Source organism: Oratosquilla oratoria, chromosome 32 (genome assembly GCF_046742065.1).
Source record: "Oratosquilla oratoria isolate Oo_2021 chromosome 32, ASM4674206v1, whole genome shotgun sequence".
NCBI lineage: Eukaryota > Metazoa > Arthropoda > Malacostraca > Stomatopoda > Squillidae > Oratosquilla > Oratosquilla oratoria.
In genome coordinates, this window is record NC_134808.1 from 45,522,589 (window position 1) to 45,545,485 (window position 22,897).

A 22,897-nucleotide genomic window follows, 5' to 3' on the forward strand; every position below is an offset into this window, starting at 1 on the left:
TCCAGAGTTTTATATTCATTGCATGTGACATCATATTAAATGTTAGATATCATGCATGCATTCAACTCGAGGTAATAAATATTTTTTCATGAATGGTTTTCAGCATAATGAACACAAGTGTTTTGCGAGCCCTATTACCAGAGATAAAACATGATTGGTGGGCACCGATTAGGGGCGGAGCTTATGCGTCCTAAACAAAAGTAGCTCCGCCACAATAGCAAATAAAAACTGTTTTGCGTTATTTTAAGAAATACATCTGTTTAAAATATAATAATTGCAAATTATATTGAAGTGAAAATGTGTTTATGCAAATAATACTTACAAAAATAACATTAGTTATGCGTGAGATATTATCTTACAATGGGTGTGTGGTCATACCCTCGGCGGAGGGATACGGCGAGTAGGCGGTCCTTCCAGAGTTCATAATCAGTCTGAGTGGGGAAGCTGAAGTGGGTGGACCTCATAGAACGGAGGAATGACTCTCAAACTTTGAATCGAGTGATTTGTGATACATGTTTGTTGTGTTATGGTGAAAAAGCTGCTTAAATGTGCCAATGAGGATTATAGTGTTTAGTTCCCGCAGTATGCCAAAGCACGCGGGTATTACTCTGTGGTGGGGAATCATCCTCCTTTCTGCCACTGCTGAAGGTAAGCGAACATCAACAGTTGGTTATGTTGTGTAGAGTACTTTGTCACCCTGTAAAACCGTCCTGGTCTGACTTACACAAATGCTAATACATTAACAATACTAATAAACAATTGCTTCTCATAAAAACGTGTGTTAAATCAATAGGTTGCCTTATGACGGGCAATATTTATTTATACAAACTGCATACGTAGTTTGTTTATTTTAATTATTCTACTTTGTAGTTCAGAAGAAACTAATAATTATGTGTCTTCTGTCAGTGGTATATGTCGGAGTAAAGAATATTAATGGACTGCATAGCATTTGATGTCATTCCCACCAATAGTAGATACAATACCAGGACTGTTTCCTTATTACTATTATTATGGCAATTTGTCAAATAAACAATTATTTTATTTCACTCATCGGTCGAGTAATAGGATGCAGATGTGGACGTGTCATATCCTCGACAAAAAAAAAACGTATAAGGCATTTAATGTTTGTTATTATTCCTGTTTATATTCGTTTATGTGGATTTTACGTTTTAGCTGTAAGGGGCTTTGCGTGAGTTAGTCGTGCATTTCGTTTTAGGAGAACTTCAGACATGGTGTAATGGAAGTTGGTGAAAGGAGGTAGGATGGATGTGTCTGGCGCTGTGCGTGCGCGCGAGTATAAGTCGAGTCGCATGGGCATTCCTTCGGTTCTTGCCCCGGGCGTCCTAACATCCTTTGTGTGCGGGGGAGCTCGTCCTGTCTCTCACGCACTCGCCTCACGTGCTCCCTTCACTGTCCTCGTTCTCACACACGAATTTTCGGGTTCCTAGGTGTTTTTTAGGTGTGTCAGGGTATGATTTTTTATCCCAATGAGCCCAGTAGCTCGCTGCATAGGCCTTGGCAGTTCTTGTTTGAAAATTCCCGGCGTGCTGCTCCAGCAAGGGCCAGATGGTGTGCGGTGGTACCAACCCTTCCGTGTGGGAGTTTCCCAGGGTAGTGTATTTCGTCAACTATATGCTCCTCGTCGTTTTCTTATGGCATGGCGTTTCTTTGAAATGTGTGATTGATGAGGGTTTGGTTAGGATCTGTGAGAATACAGTAGGTATTCTGAAATAGGTCGGAAAGGGATAGTGTTTATGTTGGTAGCCCTGTGTGTTGCCCAGCCACCCAAACAGCTGCTGGTGGACAGAGTTGTCGTGTGTTGCAGGTTTTTATTTATATGTAATTTTTTATGTAGATTCCTTTTGGTATAAGTAAGTAATATGTATGGTGTGTACGTTGTATTTAGAGCAAAATATGAAGGTATTAGAAGGTAATAGTAGTATGTTTTTGGCGTATATTCCAGGAAAACTGACCCATGTAGGTGCGTATGCTATACGCGCGCTAATGTTTGAATTAGTTAAACCTTTGATACACGTGCGTATTATCCTCTCACACAGGACCTACAACCTCCTATTGTCCCCTTCAGCGTATGTGCTCGGTCAGTACCCGAAGGAGAGGTCCCATCAGGAGCTTGTGTTTTCTGGGGATGGGGTTCGAGTTCTGGTGGGTTTCTGAGTCCGGGTTTTGGGTGTCGTACCGACTTCCGGTGTCCTAACGGACTTTAGCCAGATGTGTTCCTCGTTGACGGGTGGTGGGGGGGGGGTAGGAGAGGTGCCTCTCGATGTGGCACCAAAGAACCCGTGACGATGCAGCCTAATGTGTTAATTGGTTGATCAAAGTCTTTACATCATTCCAGCAGGGTTTGTCTATGACTTGTTAGGTGTCTTAGAGGTGCGTACGCTGTGAGGCGCTTACCAGCTGCCTAGTTGGATATGTAGACTGTATATATCAACACCAGGGAACTAAATGATGTTAAAGGGGATTCAGTTTTAGTCTGTGTGAATCCTCGACAGACCTCAGAAAACTCCTTCAAGTTTCTCCAGATAAGAAACATATAGAATCAGCCAATAATTAAGCTCTCGCGATGGAAGATAATTTAATTCAATTGAATCAACTGGCCTGACAGCCAGAATTAAAAAAAAAAAAAAAATCGACGTTTCGAAACTCGACGAAATTGTAGACTGGAAATCAAAATCTTATGAAACGCACTTTTCGCGTTGAGGCTGTTGCGGGCTCGTTTGACGGGATGTTTCTCTAATAACATCTAGCATGGTATGTCACATGAGTGACAGGATGTGAGGTTTTAAGGTGATTAGAATCGCCTGGCGACAGCCAGAATGTTACTGTCATTCTCCCCTCTCCCTCCCTACATCACCTCCTCTCTTCCTGAATTCCCCATCTCTCTCTCTCTCTCTCTCTCTCCATCCCTCCTTCTTCTCTCTCTCTCCATCCCTCCTTCTCTCTCTCTCTGTCTCTCTCTCTCTCTCTCTCTCTCTCTCTCTCTCTCTCTCTCTCCATCCCTCCTCTCTCTCTCCATCCCTCCTTCTCTCTCTCTCTCCATCCCTCCTTCTCTCTCTCTCTCTCCATCCCTCCTTCTCACTCTCTCTCCATCCCTCCCTTTTCTCTCTCTCTTCCTGCCTCCCTTTTCTCTCTCTCTTCCTCCCTCTTCACTTCCTCTCTCTCCTCTCTTCCTCCCTCTTCACTTCCTCTCTCTTCACTCTTCCTCCCTCTTCACTCTTCCTCCCTCTTCACTCACTCACTCTCTCTCTCTCTCTCTCTCTCTCTCTCTCTCTCTCTCTCTCTCCCCGAAGATCTTTATGACTCGGCTAAATGGTGGAGGAAAACGTTAAACTTGTAAAATATTGCATTAACACGAATCCGCCGCAATTATGGAAATGTACTTGGCGAAGCGCGGGATCTGCTTATCTCCAGAGAATGTTAAAGATAAAAAAAAACACAAAATAAATAAAAAAAGGAAGAAACAAAGAGGACTTATGCTGTCCCCATCTCGCAATACTTCGGGACCTTTTCTTCCTTCTTCAGGAAAGTGCAGGAACATCAAATTTAATTTCTTTGTTATCTGGTACACCCAGAGAGGGTGGGCGTGCGGGCGGGGTGGGCGTATTTAGCTGGTTAATGAAGGATGGAGAATAATTCAGCTGGACTCCCGTTATGATAATTACTCCCTGGACTTAGTGGGAGTAGGATCGACCTCGGATAATGAAGGGAGGGGGAGGGGGTATTAAATTCTATCTCTTGACCCTTTGCCACCTCTCCCCCTCTCCCCCCAGTATTTAGTACTTGACTCCACGCCTGCCCCCCCTCTCCCCCCCCCTCTCTCTCTCTTAGCTCATGCTTTCATACCACGGTGCTCCGTATATGCAGCTAAACACAGTTGATCATCAAACACCTCCAAAGGATAATTCTCAGATCACTTCTTTATGTGATATATATATATTTATATACACACACACACACACACACACACGCGCGCGCGCGCGCGTATACGTACTCAACAAGAACCCACTGTGTTGGATAAGAAGAAATGAAATAGATGATATCCATATTTCGATTACGGACTGTGATCCTCCACTGAAGAGGATCACAGTCCGTGATCGAAATATATGGATATCATCTATTTAATTTTTTCTTATCCAACAGTGGGTTCTTGTTGATTTTACGAATGTGTTACGACATTACTTTGTAGTTACGTGTACATACATATATACAATATCACCAGAAAATGAGAATTTTTTAGACAGTAAACATTTTCGTGTATTACCTCTTCAAAGTAAGACATGCAAATATGGTTAAAACATACATATGGAAGGAACACAGATGGGGGGGGGTAACAGGAGTTCCTTCCCTTATTTACGTATAAATCTTACTTGCATCTGTCTTACTTTGTCTCAAGATATAATACACGAAGGTACCTACTGTCTACGAGTTTCTCTTCTATGGTGACACTGCATAATTTGTTACACGGTCATGTAAAAACCCTGCATATATATATACATGTGTGTGTTTATCGTAATTCCTTCAGTTGAATAAAATCGCCTGCTTGTACCTAGAAGAATATGGTCAAAGTGTTGTGAAAGGGTTCTTCTTCTTCTTCTTCTTCTCCTACTTCATCTCCCCCTCCTCCTCATCATCATCATCAAGGCCAGGCAAAGCTAACCGAGACTCCAGGAGAGTGCTGCCTTCCGCCCACCACCACCAAAGGGTCAGAGAGGTTGTGACATAAAGAGATATCTACAGAGATAAGGAAGACTGTGATCAGTTATCAGCGGGCGGCACGGGAAGACTTGAGTAGATAAAATCGAGACGCTTTTAAATGGAGCATTAGACTCATGGAAGGGACTATAAGCAGTTTCCGAGAAAAGTATGTGGGGAGGTGGTGATGGACAATGTATTACTACACACACACACACACACACACACACACACACACCTACCCAGAGATCTACTAATAATGAGCTCTGAGCTCACTGCCGTAGGGTGGTGTCTGGCTGTCTCGAAAAGAGGCTGCAGCAGATCCGAGGTGAATACACACACACACACACACACACACACACACACACACACACACACACACACACACACAGAATAGGAGACGGGACCCAACGAGCGTTGCTTCTTTCCTGTAAATTACAATTAGGTAAATACATACACACACGCACACACATTATATACTCGAATGGGACTAGTTCTGAAATTAGCACAGATTGTATATTGTCAGTGTATCTCTGCATCACTGCTAACACAGTAAATCTATTATTATTATTATTATTATTATTGTTGTTGTTGTTATTGTACACACACACACACATACATACATACAGTGAGAGATGCACTAGCTTTGAGTAGCTCCCACACATCGTCGACGTCTTATTGGCGGAACAAAATCTCTTGTATCTAGCCAGAAGAAAATCCTTAAAGGGCGTCTGTAGTGCTCCTCCACAAGAAGGACGTTGAAAATGTCCATATTAGGATGTCTTTGCTTCGATGACCTGCGATTCTATCCGCTATCGCCCCAGGGAGACACCAAGAGGCGGGAGAAGAGATTTTAGGAGGATGAGCTGGGATCGCCCTTAATTCAAAAGGATTTAGGATAATAGGGAAATGGGTGACGGATGGAACGGGATGTGTGTGTGTCTGTGTGTGGGTGCATGGTTTGTATGGTTACCTCGCTTATAAGGAAGGAAAAGCCTGTTGGTATATAACACGGGAGTAAAAAAGAATGGGACTGTAACTTAATGGTGATTAATATTCTTCTTTTGGGTGGGGAAGAGTCTTCACTCTGTAAATGACAGTTTCTCTCTGGGACGATAGTTGTTGAGTATACAGACTCCGTTTTCGTTGGACCTGAGGTTATAGTGCCACGTGGCAGAGATTTGGCGTTTTGGCAGTGCCAGTTGAAGTTGCCGGTTGGGTTGAGAGTAACTTCACGTCGATTTTATTATTATTAGATTCTATTCTTATATTTTCTTGTATCTTCTCCCTCGCCACTACCCCTTTCTAGACAACCGAATAAACTCTTATGACGTCAGCTTGAACGCCATTTTCGAAATGCACCATGGGGAAAGTTTGTTTGAAGTGGGTTTAACCTGCCCCGTACTGGAGTTTGTACAAAGCTGAATGTAATCGTCTGGACTCAGCTTGGAGTTGGACCTCGAGAACTCGACGAGGAGCACAGATGGTTTAGGGCGTGCAGCCGGTGTCTCGTGGTTGCTCGCTTCCCACGAGGTTGGATGTCACGTTGACGTGTGACGCCTTCGGGCGTCACTTCTGTCGGACGAGGACAGACGGGAAGCGTCACTCGTACCCCTGAGGCGCCATGCGATCTCCTGCGCAAGGACAAAGGACTCCTGAGGTTTACTTCTGTAGAAGGAGAGGATGGGGCGGGGGGGGGGGTTCCTGAAGGTGCTTTCGTTATGCTGGGAAGGTGTGGGTCGGTTCTCTAGTTGTCGTTTCATCTTGAACTCTGTATGTTGTTTTGGATACAATACTATAAGAACATAATGAAGGAGACTGCAAGAGACCATAAGGACTACACTCTATTGTCACTTGGTGGTTTTGGAAGTGTCTTCACTGAAGAGGGTTACTGTAACTCTTTCGATACGTTTCACGATTTTAGTCGTTTGTTGTAGCTGACAATGGGTGATTTTATTCAGCTGAGGGAGGGTCCTTCATATTAAAAGGGTCTCTCTCTCTCTCTCTCTCTCACACACACACACACACACATACACGATGGCGCTGTTGTTAGAGTTCCCGGCTGCCAGTACGGAGGTCCGGGTTCGAATCCCGCCCAGGGCTGAAATAATTTCAGTATCGCTGCGTTGCGGGTCGTTACTGCAACTCGTGGGCGGGGAGTTTGTGTGTGTGTGTAAGGTCACAGCATTACCCATAGATTGACCATATACGATCTTTGAGCTCTCTTCCGGGAGGGAAATAGCTGTCGGTCACGAGTCCAACACGTGATCCAAGACCATGGTTGTGAAACACACACACACACACACACGCACTCACAAGTACATGGCTTTATTATCTACTAGCACTAGCGAGAATTCGGTCATTGTAACATCCTTCATGGTTTCTTAGAAATTTCGAAATTAATGTATTTTCTGTACGCTTACGGGCATGTGAACCTGTGACCGCGCCGCTCAGTACCACGCTGGGTGCTGGTGCTACGTCGCGGCAAATCCGTCGTGTTTCTTCATCGTGTTACTTCCAAGTAAAACCACGAGGTGTTCATAGGTGCGAGTGTGTTTGGGTCTGAGGTCATACCCGGGTCGCCTCTCACCAAGCTTACGACCGGTTTCCGACCACCTTCGACCGAAAGCCAAGCGATCGGTCGGCGACACAAAACCTATGCAAGGAATTCAAATGGAAAAAGTTGATGTGGTTGATAAGATGAAAATCTATGTACTGGGGATCCATTGTGTGTTGTAATATATCTATCTATCAATCAATTTATCTTGTTACCGACTACCAGTGACTTCCAAAGTACCTGCAACTGGTCGGCGACCACCTGTTCGTCGGAAACAGGTCGTCTCAATCTAGAATACTAAGAGCTGGTTGTCCTCTTTGTCATCTCCCTGTTCCCGCAACATATGTATTCCAGCTGGCGCCAGGTGATTTTATTCATCGTTGTGGCATACTCTTGGTATAGTATTGGTCGCGTACTAAACCTCATTGGTTAACCCGGTTTCCTACAGGATACTAGTTGGTCTTCCATTCGGGTTAATGCTTGGCGGTTTAGTTAATCTCCACGAGGTAGGAGAGATAGGTTAGGTCATTGGTTTCCAAACTACGGGGGGTCGCGCACCCCCTCCCCCCAGGGAGGCATGGTGAGGATACAAGAGAGGGGGGGAGCGTGATATCGTCTGCTAAAGATAATTGTTTAATAAGAATTATGAAATTATCCCAAGAACAAGTGTTTGCCTTTACATACGTGCAAATTATAATTCAGCCAGTCATCCAATCCATTTCTAGAATGATAATAATAGAAACAATATATAAGTTCATACATACATACATAACTACAAAGTAATGTCGTAACACATTCGTAAAGTTCAACAAGAACCCACTATGTTCATACATACATACATACTCGTGTTCATACATACATACATACTCTATCCCTCTTACCAGGGAGGTAGCCAAAGTCAAAGGCACAATTCCACTCCCACTCGTTTCGTCCCCTCCCATCCACCATATATTTATATAAGTTCATACAAATACAAAAAAGGTTTTAGGGGGGGGATGCTGGAAGCAATAAAAGTCCGTCATATAAGGATAGTTGGAAACCATTGGGTAAGGTCATTGTGTCCCGAAACTTGCTTAGCGTCTTGTCAACCTTGAGATGTCTTGATGTCAATAGCAGTCCATAAAGCCTCTGAACCTTCTCACCAACGTGGGGGTGGTTGGCCGGACTCAGTCTCCCGATTCAGTAGGTGGCCTGATTCAGCAGGTAGCCTGATTCAGTATATGACCTGGTTCAGCAGGTAGCCTGATTCAGCAGGTAGCCTGATTCAGCATATGACCTGGTTCAGCAGGTGGCATAGCTAAGCAGGTAGCCTGATTCAGCAGGTGGGATGGCTAAGGAGGTAGCCTGGTTCAGCAGGTGGCCTGGTCCAGCAGGTAGCCTGGTTCAGCAGGTGGGAGTGTGCATCCAGCTGTCTGTGTATTTAGGGGTGAATTAAATATCCGGGTGGAGGTCACAATAAAAGGTTCAGCCACCCCTTGTTGCAGGTAGAACCAGCCCTTTCTATACGACGGGTAGAAGGTCCTTTTGCCTGAATAAAATCGCGTGTCTGTAGGGGGGACAAATACACATGTAGATAACAGTGAACTAATTAAATTACTTCGGATAATATGGGTCTCCATACATTTTTTTTTTTTTTTTTTTTTTTTTTTTAACTGGGCTCAGACAAGGACAGAGTCCCCGCAAATCACCGCTCCGCAGAGAGCAAGATGGATCATCGTCCCATGGTTGACCAACGTGGCTGACTTCCGTTCCTTTGGGCTCAGTAACTCGAATCTACCTGGAAGTGGATTAAACCCGCCGGTAAACAGAGTATCCTAAACCCCCGCTTCCTGCCCCCCCCCAGGGTAGTTTGTTAACCACGTAAGCACTGAAAGGGGTTTAAGTAATGGGATATTACGAGCTTAATTTGGCCTTGTAACACTAACAAAGATTAACATAAACTTGTATTGAGGGGGCAGGATGGTAAGTTTTCCCGACTCGTGGCGCAGTGGTTAGAGTTCCCGGCCGCCACTACGGCGGTCCGGGTTCGAATCCCGCCCAGGGCTGAAATAATTTCAACTCTCGTGGGCAGGGAGTTGTGTGTGTGTGCGTGTAAGGTCACAGCATTACCCATAGATCGGTCATATATGAGCTCTGAGCTCTCTTCCTGGAGGGAAATAGCTGTTGATCACGAGTCCAACATGTGATCCAAGACCATGGTGAACCACACACACACACACACACACACGCATACACACACACGCACACACATGCGTGCTCGCGTGTAATTAAATTATTATATATTTCTCCATTTGAATAATATATTAAAATAGAACGACACATTTCAAGGTCTGAACAAGAATAGGTCACTTCAGTGTGAGAAAGGAAACCGTATGACGTCATATGGAGGTATGACAGCCTCATAACTCGACTTAGTATTTATTCTGTCTCGGATGTGAAATGACCTGTTCTTGTTCGGACTTTGGAATTCTAGAATCTGTTGGCCTTTCTAACCGTGTGTGTGTGTGTGGAGGGGGTATCTTGACAGGAGGTGTGGGGGGATAGTTCTGTTCCCCCCAAATCCCCCCCCCCCAGCGTCATAGCTTCCACTTCCTCATCCCTTCTTCCTCTCTCACCTCCCACTTCCGTTTGGCAGTCTCCCACTAGCATCCTTTCCCAAAGGCGTCCTTTCCCCCCTCTCCCCTCTCTCCCCCCTTCCCCCCACTTTGCTCTTTTCATCCTTGCCAGCTGCTACAACCATAGCGTCCTTCTCCTCTTCCTCCTCCTCCTCCTCTTCCACTTCCTCTCTTTTTTCCTCCCCTTTCTTTTCCTCTTCCTCTTCCTCTTCTTTGCCTCATCCTATTCTTCTTTGTGATCCTCTTTACCCCCGTTCTCCTCTTTTTCTCCTCTTCCCTCCTCCTCCTCTTCCTCTTCCCTCCTCCTCTTCGGTGACCGTTGGCGGAGGCCCTTTAAAACTGGCCCTACACGTGCGTGCACGTGCGGCGTCGGTCGGAGGGGGGAGGGGGGAGAGGAGGAGGATGTATGTGTCCTTTTCCTGAAAGGAACTCTTGTGTACTCTGTAGCGGTCTCCTATTCTCCCGCGGGATCTCTCTTGCACAGCTGGTTTGCCCTCTCCCTCCTCTCCCCCTTCCCTCCCCCTCTCCCCCTCCTCTCCCACCACCTCCCTAAGCGAAGGGGAAATATGTAACGGCAGCCATAATGAATTATGGCTACCATTTATTATTTACCGTTTATACCATTTGTTATTATTTAACCTATTTACTTACTATTTATCTGTTTATTATTTAGCTTTACCTATTTATTTAATATTATTTATATTATTTTTATTTGTGTATTTATTTATCATCATAATTTTTTCGTTTCCGACCTAGTTATGGACCAAAAGGTCTCCTGTCGGCATGATCCTCCTTTGTAATCCTTTATGAAACTGTGAATAGTGTTATGGCGTAGGATAATTCCAAGGCTATTCAAACTCGCCAGCGTAGCATGATATAAACAAATGAGTAGATACATAAATATCACCATAACTAAAGGATACATCTCTCATGCTAAATGTGCCCAATTTACGATTAAAGACAGAAGCGCCGGTGAACTGGGGATGGTAATCATACATACGTATGCCAAAAGATACTTTCCGTCTTATAAGGGGACTGGCCAAACAACACTCCAACTGTTAACCAATACAATAATAATAATGATAGTGATGATGATAGCACAAACAGTGATGATAACGATAGTAATGATAGAAATTATTATGCAGAGATAATGTCATTACGTGGCGTCACCTTCATCTCTGCTATACAAATCATTCGAAAATCGTCAAAATAATATTTGCAGCAGAGAAGCGTAATGCATTAGAAGATCCGCTTACGGAAAAAATAAAACGAAAGAAAAATTGTCGTCGAACATTGAACACGTACACTTGTGGCGCAGTTGGTAGAGTTCTCGGTTGCCGCTACGGCGGTCCGGGTTCCAATCCCACCCAGGGCTGAAATAATTTCAGTATCGCTGTGCTGCGGTTGTTGCTTCAACTCTTGTGGGCTGGGGAGCTGTGTGTGTGTGTGTGTGCGTGTAAGGTCACAGCATTGCCCATAGATCGGTCATATACGAGCTCTTCCGGGAGGGAAATGCTGTCGATCACGAGTCCAACATGTGATCCAAGACCATGGTGAATCACACATACACGTGAACTGCGCTGCAGGCCTTGTATATGACATTAATCTTATAAAAACTCGACTCGCTCGCGGTGCCCAGGCGGTTCTGTTCAGCTGGCAGGGTGATCAGTGTACACACAGGGAGTGGGGTCGGGGGGTTGTCTTGTCTCGAACCGATTCGAGTATCCGAGTATTACCCGATACACTGGTACCCGCACGTGTTCTAACCTAAGAATTGGTCTCTCTCTCTCTCTCTCTCTCTCTGTGTGTGTGTGTGTGTGTGTGTGATTTAACAAGCCATTCGAATGTTGTTAGATTACATCCACCAACCATAGAAGCTACGTTCCACTTCTAACCCTTCCACAACTATATATCTATATGCCAAGGACTTTTTCCACCTTACCAGGGGGTAGCCAAAGTCAAAAGGCATATACCCACTCCCACCCATTCCACTCTCATCTACCACCCTTTCCCCCCCCCTCCTCTTAGCTCCACATGGATGACGGGTCATCCCTGTATCCCGCCCACTGGCCTGGGTCAGAAGCAATGCAGCGAGACACAGCACATATTTCCACAGCCATTCAGCTTAATGAATTTGTCTCATCTGTCGCCAGGCGATTTAATTCACAAGAGAACGATTCGTGACGTCACGTAAGGACTCGACATCCTTCAGGATGTGCGTCGGATACAGATGTGTGCAAAAGTTTTGACGCACCGTAGAGACGCACCGCGACGTAAAATTGACGTTTGTTGACAAGGATCTGAAACGTTTTCGTTCGAAACGTTTTCTTTAAACGTCGAAGAATGAAGAAAAAAACACTTAGAAAAAAACGAATTGGTATGGCGTTAATCAAAAGCTGCCTCGCAACTTTTGGTCACAACTGTATCATGGGCGTGGGGGGAGGTCCGCCCACACCCGCGTAAACAACCCACCAATCATCGCCTTGCAGACAAATGATGACAATTGGTGGTGACGTCAGAGTATTTCATTCGTCTCTTAACGAGTCCCTTCCGTCCTGGGTGGCACTGTTCCTTTTATCCACACAATCGCCAGGCGATTTTATTAATCCCAGTGGCATCATCCTCCCGGTAGGGAAGGGAGTAGATATGCAGTGAAATCACGTGACGCCCGGTTGAGGAATATTTTTAATCGCCTCACATCAGTAAACCCCAAAATTTTTGTTCCCAAACTTTGGGGCCCATAATTTTTCCCCAAAATTTTTGTCCCCAAGATTTGGGGCCCATAATTTTGCCCCCCAAAATTTGGGGCCTATAGTTTTGCCCCCAAAAATTTGGGGCCCAAAAATTGGAAGCCAAACTCCCCCCACATGAGCGTCTACGAGATATTTTGGGGGAGTTGAGAACCCTACAGGGCCACTCCCATCATTATACATTCAATATCAGGCGCAATATTGATGATAATAATAATGCACACGTTTTTTCTCAGATAAACGCAAATTGACGTAACAATCTCGCCTGTAGTGGACCCTCGCAATGCCATGATCGAGTTCTGAAACCATACATGTTTCATATTCTTCTGGCTAAATGCAGATGATTTCCTTCACCCTTGGCCACGCTTCTGCCAACTTAGACACCTCTAGGTGTCGCCAGAATCCCTGTACCCAGATGACGCCATTCACATAGTTTATTCTGGTTAGCATCAGAGGATGTTATTGGTATGAGGGGATGGTTGGAGACCCCCTTGTCATTGTATAACCTAGACCGACCCCAATTTTCCCTAACCCCGCAATCCCAACCCCAACACATTCCTTTCAACCCGAACCCACCACTCACTCCCAGCCCTCAATCTCAACCTACCTCTAACCCAATCTTCTCAATCTCAACCCACCACTAACCCAATCCTCTCAATCTCAACCCACCACTAACCCAGTCCTCTCAATCTCAACCCACCACTAACCCAGTCCTCTCAATCTCAACCCACCACTAACCCAATCCTCTCAATCTCAACCCACCACTTACCCAATCCCCTCAATCTCAACCCACCACTAACCCAATCCTCTCATCCACCCACCACTAACCCAATCCTCTCATCCACCCACCACTAACCCAATCCTCTCAATTTCAACCTATCACTAACCCAATCCCCTCAATCTCAACCCCCCACTCACCTCATCTCCCAACCCTAAACCACCACTAACCCAATCCTCTCACCCCAACCCCTAACCCCCAACTTACCTAATCTCCCCTCCTCACCCAATCCCCCCACCCCACCAACCGTCGTGACACCCTCCCCCCTCCCCCCGCCTCTCCCCAGATGGCCCTGACGCCCAGGGGGTGTCTCGGGTGCCACGCGGCCCGTAACGTGATGCGGGTTGCCCTCTGACCCACGCCTCTGAGCCCGCGCCCGCGCGCGCGCGCGCACGGGCTTCCTTTCTCCCCTCCCCGATGCCTTCAGCAGGGTAGTAACGTGTCCAAGGGTCTGTTTGCGCCTGAAACGTGACAACGAAAGGCTTTTTTTGGTTGGAAGGAAAGGAAATGATAGCGTGGCGTTTAAATGAACGGATGTCACGTCCTCTTCTATCTTAGCCAGATTAAATGAACGGATGTCACTTGTTCTCATATCTAAGTCACCATGTGCTGGGGTTGTGCCGTCTTCCACGGGCTAGGCCGATGGTTCTGCAGAGGATTGAGGCTGTGTGGCCACGTGCTTCGTCACCCCAGAACGCAGACGTGAAGAATCGTCACCCCATGAGATCCCGCGTGAAGAATTGTCACCCCAGTACGCCGAATATCAACAGTGGAATAAAGATTAGGTTAGGTTAGGTTGAATGAGGGTTATAATGTTTATTGTCTTCAACTTATACAACCGAAGAATCGTAAACCCATATGGAGAATTGTCACCTTAGGATAGCCCACATGAAGAATTGTCATCCTGTTGAAGTCTGAGGTACCGATTCTTCACGTGGTCCCTCCTCCTCCTCTTCCTCTTCCTCCCCTTCCTCTTCCTCCTTTTCTGAAGGGGAGATGGGGTTGTATTCAGCGTCTTGAGTTGTTATATGCAGTGTACCATGTAACGGTCGCCCAGTGAAGTGCGTGTATGTGTGTGTGTGTGTGTGTGTGTGTGTGTGTTTGGCACTGTCTGGAGTGCCAGAGGATGTTTGGCACCCAGGGTGGGGTTAGACTCGCGTCTCGCACGTCCCTACAGCAGATAGAGACCGCCCGAGGAGGGGGAGGAGGAGGAGGAGTAGGAGTAGGAGGCAACCAGCAAGTGGTCGGGTCGGTTGGAAGGCGCCCTCTGATTGGCTGAGGCTTAAGTAAGGCTGGCGCTAATTGGTCCACTACCACGCCGAGATCAACAAGTGTGTTGGGTGGCTAGTGTCAAGTGCCAGCCTCCTCCTCCTCCTCATCTTCTTTTCGTTCTTCTACTCTTTTTGTCCTCCTCGTTTTCTTCTTCCTCTTTTATTTATACTCGTTATCTTCTTTCCCTCTCCTGGTTTTCCCCATTCCTTCTTTATTCCCTGTCTCCTCTTTCCTCGTTTCTTCCTTCGCCTCCTCCTCCTCCTCCTGGGCACTCAGTTCATAATTTGCCTCCGCAGAAAACAAAAAATTAGCTGACGACAGATATGACGTCATACCGACTTAGACGTTTTCGACGAAAATTGATATGGTGGAGTTGTAATAAATGTACAATCCGAAATATGATTTATTCGATTTATTAGCGTATTTAATTTGTTTATTTCCTCTCGTTTATTCATTTTTATTCATGTTTATTTTGCTGGTTATTATACGTCCCATGATCAAGAGCCGACGGCGGTAACCAGAATAAAATGATTAATGCTCCATCAAAATGGAAATGAGGTTAATAGCACATCGAAATAAATGAATAAATAATAATGAAATAAATCAATAATAAATAAACATCAAATGTGAGAATGGAGCCGATGTTAGTACAAAGTTTCGCATTTTACAGATTTTTTCAAGTATTTGATATAAATCTGTGACCAACGAAACTGTTTTCGTACTAATAAAGGCTCGACCTCACGTTTGGTGTTTATTTCGATACACTTGTCGGCAGTTGCCACTTTCATATCTATATATCATTTTATATATATATATATATATATATGTGTGTGTGTGTGTGTGTGTGAGAGAGAAATTCGCTAGTGAACAGCGACATCAATCAGACAACCTCCTTGACAGTGGCGCGCGGGATTCGAACCCGGGTGTCTTGGAAGTTTGGGTCCAGATGCAGCGGGTTCGAATCCCGTGCGCCACTGTCAAGGAGATTGTCTGATATATACATATATACAGATATATATATATATATATATATATATATATATGTATATGTATATATATATATTATACATCCGACCTAGTTCAGGACCAAAGGGTATCCTGTCGACATGCTCCTCCTTTGTAATATACGTAATTATATCCACAAACGTAACATTCTAGTAAGTGTAAATGGCCCTAGGATACAATAATTTGACCGCACATGGTAGATATGACAGTTGAGTTGAGATGGACGTCCCACACGTGAACGAAAGATTTATGGTAGATTTTATTTCTATTTTGTTTTTTTATAATTATAATTTTCCCCCTTTTCCTGGGAATTGACCACAGGAAATAGATTTCTTCAGCTTTGTTCGTCTTCTCTCCCCTCCCCCCCTTCCCCCCTAAGTAGGGGGTGGGAACAGAGTGACCTCACCTTTCCCCCCCTCCCCCCTCCCCCCGTCCGTCGAGGTCACGGGAAAGGAAGAAGCTGTTGGCCGGACGGCGGAGGGGGGGGGGAGCAGGGGGGCAAACAGGTGTGGGATGGGGTGGGGAGGGGGGCAAAGCCTTTGTGACCTGACTCGACCTGACCAAGGTTGGGTGCTTTCGTGGTTGTCGTTCACCTTTTCTTCTTCCTCCTCCTCCTCCTCCTCCTCACCATCACTATCTCCTCGCTCTTCCTTTCTCCCTCCTCCCCTTGATACTCGTCATTCTATATATATTTTTTCTTATTCTCCTTAAGTTTGTTTCTCTTCCACGTCCCTCCTCCTCGTCTCTCCTCTCCTCCTCTCTTCCTCGTACCTCTCTGACACCTCCTCCTCCTCCTCCTCATTCGTCTTCTGCCGACTGTTAAGAGCTCGAAATCTCATCCCTCCTCTCCTCCTCGTACCTCTGACACCTCCTTCTCCTCCTCCTCCTCGTTCGTCTTCTCCCGATTGTTAAGACCTCGAGGATCCCCTCCCTTCCCCCCTTCCCCCTTTCCCCCCTCCTTCTTCCCCCCTCACCTGGTGCGTCTTTGTGGTTCGATTTATGCGGGAAAGGTGGACAATAATCCGGCATTAAGGGATCTCACTTACCTGGCCGATCTTGTGTTTTCGGATTCTCGGCGCGGTGGACAATTTCCCACTTGGCTGTTTTCGTCAATCAAATTATCTCACGCGTCTTTCTCTCTGACGCGCGCGCGCGCACACACACACACACACACACACACACACACACACACACACACACACACACACACACAGTCACACACACACACGTATTTGTGTACAGTTTGCTTTTAGTTGGCTTTTTTCCGATACTGTATTTTTTTTTTTCTTAAAACAACTAGACTACTTTATGGATGGGGATGACAGGTGGTAATGGACATGGAACTGCCTAGCGTAGGCCTTATGGCCTCTTGCAGTCTCCTTCGATGACGCATACAATGCCCAGCAGGCGCTCCCTTTAATCTCGCTAATTTAACTTGTTTACAACCAACCGTGGAAATGAGGTTAAGGGGAGGTAACCTCTTAGATGGCGGTGAGCTGAGCGGCCGGGGTTCGACCTCGGGTCTCGCTTGGGACGGTCAAGAGGCGGACCGTTGTGCTCTGATCGGGTCTTTAGGCACAGCGGGGGACGTTTTCTCCTCTTGTCTTCCTCGGTTGTCGTCACTTGGGTTTCCCATGAAAGGAAGAAGAGGAGGAGGAGGAGGAGGAAGAGGTGGTCAAGTCCCAAGTTGTTGTGAAGATCGTGTGCGTGTGTGTGTGTGTGTGTGTGTGTACATAATAAGGTTGTCAGCCTTGAAATACTGGTCAAGATTGTAAGAGGCAGAAGACACACACACACACACACACACACACACACACACACAACGCAGGGGTAGATTTCCCGGCCGCCACTACGGTGGTCCGGGTTCGAATCCCGTCCAGGGCTGAAATAATTTCAGTATCGCTGCGCTGGGAGTAGTTACTCCAACTCTCGTGGGCTGGGAGTTGGGGTGTGTGGGTGTGTGTGCGTGTACGGTCACAACATTACCCATAGATCGGTCATATACGAGCTCTGAGCTCTCTTCCGGGAGGGGAGTAGCTGTCGATCACGAGTCCACGACCATGGTGACACACACACACACACACACACACACACACACACACACACACACACACACACACACACACACACACACACACACACACACACACACTTTCTCTCTCTCTCTCTCAGCTCTGGACTCACGCTGTGGCCCCTGCGGCCCCCCGGCACGCCGGTCCCAATCTGCATTCACAAATTGCATTTTATTTCCTTTTTTGCGTGGCCAGCCAGCTACATTATTATTATTATAATTTTTTCCACGCGATTGTCGGATGCGTTTTAGCCATTCCAAACCACCGGTGACGACATCTACATACTTTGTTCTGGCAAAAAACGCGAGGCGGAGGTCAACACAAGAACAGGGCATTTCTTTTCGGAGGTTAAATGGACGATATGACGTCATGGGAAGGTTGGTCCCTAGTGGTTTCATTGTGATCAGTATACATATATGCGTACTTGTGTGATTCACCATGGTCTTGGATCACGTGTTTGACTCGTGATCGATAGCTATTTTCCCTCCCGGAAGAGAGCTCAGAGCTCGTATATGACCGATCTATGGGTGATGCTGTGACCTTACACGCGCACACACACACACACACACACACACACACACACACACACACACACACACACACACACACAACTGCCCGCCCACGAGAGTTGGAGTAACGACCCGCAGGTCAGCGATACTGGAATTAATTCAGCCCTGGGCGGGATTCGAACCCGGTGTGTGTGTGTGTGTGTGTAGCATTTGGGACATGATACAGCTGAAAGCGAGTGTCAGAATGCCCAATGCACGGAGGAGGAGGAGGAGGAGGAAAATAATGACGACGGGATGAGGGATTAGATTGTACACCATTTCCTTTCGAAGTCTGTTGGATAACGAGCGAACTCGCAGACTCTCCCCAAGAACTCTTCTTCTGTGACAGAGTGGTCAGGGCGGAGGAAGAAGAGGAGGAGTTCGAGAACGTGGAGTTTTAGAGCGTGGAGGAGTTCGAGAATGTGAGGGAGTTCGAGAACGTAGAGGAGTTCGAGAACGTGAGGGAGTTCGAGAGGGTGGAGGAGTTCGAGAACGTGGAGGAGTTCGAGAACGTGAGGGAGTTCGAGAGCGTGGAGGAGTTCGAGAGGTTGGAGGAGTTCGAGAACGTGGAGGAGTTCGAGAATGTGATGGAGTTCGAGAACGTGGAGGAGTTCGAGGACGTGGAAGATTTCGAGAGCGTGGAGGAGTTCGAGGACGTGGAGGAGTTCAAGGACGTGGAGGAGTTCGAGAACGAGGAGGAGCTCGAGAACGTGAGGGAGTTCGAGAACGTGGAGGAGTTCGAGGACGTGGAGGAGTTCGAGAACGTAGAGTGGTGGGACGTCTCCGCCTGGCTGCTGAGGACGGAACTTTCTTTTCTCACGTTCGCTGCCTTTGTTGCTGTATCCCGTCGGCCAGCCTCCCACTCTCACACAATTCTCACGTGGTACCGCCTCTCACTCTAACGCAACCCTCACGTCGTCTTGTCTCCTCAGCTCTCCCACTCTCACGTCATCTCGCATCACTCTCACGTCATGTAGCCTCCCCCGCCCCCCCACTCTCACGTCATCTAGCCTCCCCCACCCTCCCACTCTCACGTCATCTCGCCTTCCCTGCCCTCCCACTCTCACGCCATCTCGCCTCCCCAACCTTCCCACTCTCACGTCATCTCTCCTTCCCCACCCTCCCACTCTCACGTCACCTCGCCTCCCCCCACCCTCCTACTCTCACCATCACTCCGGGTCCTTCTCACTCTCTCCCCCTTTCTCACTACTCTCGTCACTCCTCTTTGGCCCTATTCTCCATCGCCCCTGGCAGGAGTGATGCTCGCTGGGCAACATAAACATACATATCGGCTGTAATGATGGCCGAGATGGGGTTAACTAGAAGTTAACCTTAGTTTGATTGAGCTATAAACTTGTAGGGTTGGAATGAGCACAGTCTATGGCAGCGAGCGTGGGTACTTACCCCTGGGCAGGACTTTTGGTGGTGACTGTGCACCGCCTTCAGAGGCGTAATACAGACCGCTGGACATGGTTATGGGTGAACTGAACGCTCACATAAGCCCAGCTTTCCCTTCGAGCGCCCCGCTGATAGGAACTTAATTGGGATTATTAACTTAAGCGTTCGCGCACACAAACACAATCTGGAACAAATTGGACGAAATAATAGTGTGTGCAAATGCCATACAAGAATTTAAGAACAGGCTAGATGTTGCGAGATACAAAGACGGGTCACTACGAACATAGCTCCCCTTCCCGTAGAATACAACTAGGTAAAAAACACGCACACACACACACACATTTTTGTGACCTAAGTTTGTGTTAATTAATGAAAAATGTGAGGTTTGGTGAAGGTTAAAAGTCATTGATTAACGATAGAATAAATTGTTAAAGTTAGGCTACTACGCACTTGAGTATTTACACAAAAACTTGCAATTGCATCAATTTCAAGAATGTTCGTAATTAAGGTGACTGTTAATTGACCCCTTTATTGTGGAAGGATTTTCTCTGAATTGAATAAGAAGATAGCATGTCGGCAGTAAGAAGTATTATGATGGGTTTTAGAATCGTACCTCTACGGATCAGAGTCACGCAGTGCAGCCAAAGGGGGGGAATGCGGATCACCTTTAGCTCTTCCTCCTTGAAATCTCTCCTTTATTTCCGCCTTTTTGTCCCCAAAGGATGGAAGTTCTGGTGACGGGACACAAATAATTTCTTAATAGAGACGAGTTTCGGTCACCCGAAGATGTGCTCACCCCAGGAGACGCTTAGCCTCGTCCCAAATCGCCACCTTTGCCCTGTGTGCTCGGGCTTCCGTGGGAAGCCGCCGGGAGCTGTTGGGATTCGAACGCGGGGATCACGACCGAAATCAACCCGCTACTCGGCACAAGGTGAGCCAGCCAATGAATGGGCGCCTTGAACTGCTGTGACATCACAGGTCTTGTTGTGCCTCATTGTATAGATCCCGTTGTTCCTGTCGGCGGGTGATTTTTATCTCTGCGATAGGGAGCCCAGCCCCTGTTCCCCTTCCCCCGTACAGCTGTGGCTTGATGTTAGGGGTCGCGGTCCTTCTAGATCCTGTTCCCTGTTGGGGGTCGGAGAAGAGATGGCTAGGATACCGAAGGCTGGTTCTTCGCTTCCGTTAGGGTACCACGGAGGTGAATAAAATCACTTGACGGCATGAAGAGTATTAGGAAAAGTACTACCCGGAACAGAAGGGGTTCCCGAAGAGAGGCTGTCCCCTTTTGGTCAACGACGGGGCCCCTCGGAGGTAAATGGAAGAGTCTGACGAGGGATGGAATGAAGAACATAAGAGGTACACAGTATTGAGTGGGTTGATGGGGGGAGGGGGGGAGAGGGCGGGCAGGTCTAGGTCTGGTTTTTTGTCCAGAGGGGGAGGGGGGATCCGGGGGGGGGAAGGGGGAGGGGGAATGTTTCGCCTGGGGGCCTCGAGTCCTGATGTTGAATCTCACCCTCCTCTTCTCTACGTTCCTCCTCCTCCTCCATGTTCCTTCTCTTTCTCCTCTTCCTCCTCCTCTTCTTCTTCTTTATCCTTCGCTTCTTCTTACTCTTCCTTCTCTTTCTCCTCTTCCTCCTCTTCCTCTTTATTCTTCGCTTCTTACTCTTCCTTCTCTTTCTCTTCCTCTTCTTCCTCTTTATCCTTCACTTCTTTTTACTCATTCTCCTCCTTTACCATTTTCTCTTTCTCCTCTTTATTCTTTTCTCCCCCATTTTCCTTCTTCACCATCTTCACTTTCTCATCCTCCTCTCCTCTTTTTCTTTCTCTTCTTCCTCTTCCTCTTTCACCATCACCTCTTTGTCCTCCTCTTCCTTTCCCATCTCTTCCTCCTCTTCCTCCTCTTTCACCATCACCTTTCTCATCCTCTTCCTTTCCCATCTCTTCCTCCTCACCCCCTCCTCCTCTTCCTCCTCCTCCTCCTCCTCCTCGCCCCTCCTCCCACCTAGATTCATTGAAGCGAGCAATAATATGCCCGCCAGAATCGTATGTGAGCTTACCCAGCGTACCTCGTGAATATTTATCCATTATTTATTCATTTCCTTATTCACATTTTACTTAGCCTTTCTCGTGGCCGTTCATGTGAACGGTGCACTTGGTATGTATCGGTATCATCTCCCCCCCTCGTCCTGGGGGCCTTAGTAAGGCACGGAAGGTTCCTGGAAAGGTAAGGACCCTAGTAAGGTCTTAGGGCGGAGCGGCCTTCGTATCGACCGAGGACGCCCCTTGCTATATGTGGTCTGGCTGTCGGGAGGTGATTTTTATTAATATCAAGGACCTTCGGGGGGATGGGGGGCAGGTTCGGGATCAAAAGGGGGGATTATTTGATCGAGTGGTGGGTTATTATTTATATTATCATATTTATTTTATTTATTTATTCAATTTATCGTTATCATTTTTTTGCATCCGACCTAGTTATGGACCAAAAGGTCTCCTGTCGGCATGCTCCTCCACTGTAATCATCTGATTGACAGTCTCCAGTGTGATGTCAGTCTTTTCCAGTCTTTTCAGTCATTCAGGTCGTTTCAGTCTCAGTCAGTCTCTCTAGAATGTCTTCAGTCTTTCCTGTCTTTACAGTTTCGTCAGTCTTTCTAGAGTGTTTTCAGTCTTTTCAGTCTTTCCGGTCTCACCAGTCAGTCTATGCTTGTCAGTCTCTTCAGTCTCGTCAGTCTGTCCGGTCTTTCCAGTCTCTCCACAGTCTGTCCTCTTCAGTCTCATAAGAGTCTCTTTAGTCTTTCCGGTCTTTCCAGTCTCTCCACAGTCTATGCTTCTCAGTCTTCAGTCTCATCGGATTGTCTTCAGTCTTTCCAGTCTCTCCATAGTCTCTGTAGAGGGCGTCACCGGTTTGAGGGGGGGAGGGGTTTGTGACGTCATGGGTCAGAGGTCACCACTGGCACGCTGCCGCGCCAACGGCCGGGGGTCGTGGTAGTCCAGTGGTTAGTGCGCTCTGCTCACGATCTCAGGTCAAATTGGGTCATTTACTACCCCCCACCCCCCGTGGTTTTATCGTCTTTGTCGCGATGAATTACCTGTACGTGGATGATAGGACGTGGCTTAGTTATCTAATTTGTTAGTGTCCATGTTTATGTATTTTGTTTGATATTTATTTATTTGTTTGTTTATTTGTTATTG

General features: G+C 46.8%; 1 protein-coding gene across 1 annotated transcript in view; it reads left to right on the plus strand.

The window, feature by feature from the left end:
- Positions 1-439: 439 nt before the first annotated feature.
- The window catches only part of N (neurogenic locus Notch protein), a 200,137-nt gene continuing 177,679 nt past the window's right edge, over positions 440-22,897 (plus strand). Inside the window, exon 1 of the mRNA XM_076172221.1 lies at positions 440-648. Coding sequence (XP_076028336.1) covers positions 555-648 — 94 coding nt within the window. The 5' untranslated portion in view covers positions 440-554. The remainder of the gene's footprint in view (positions 649-22,897) is intronic.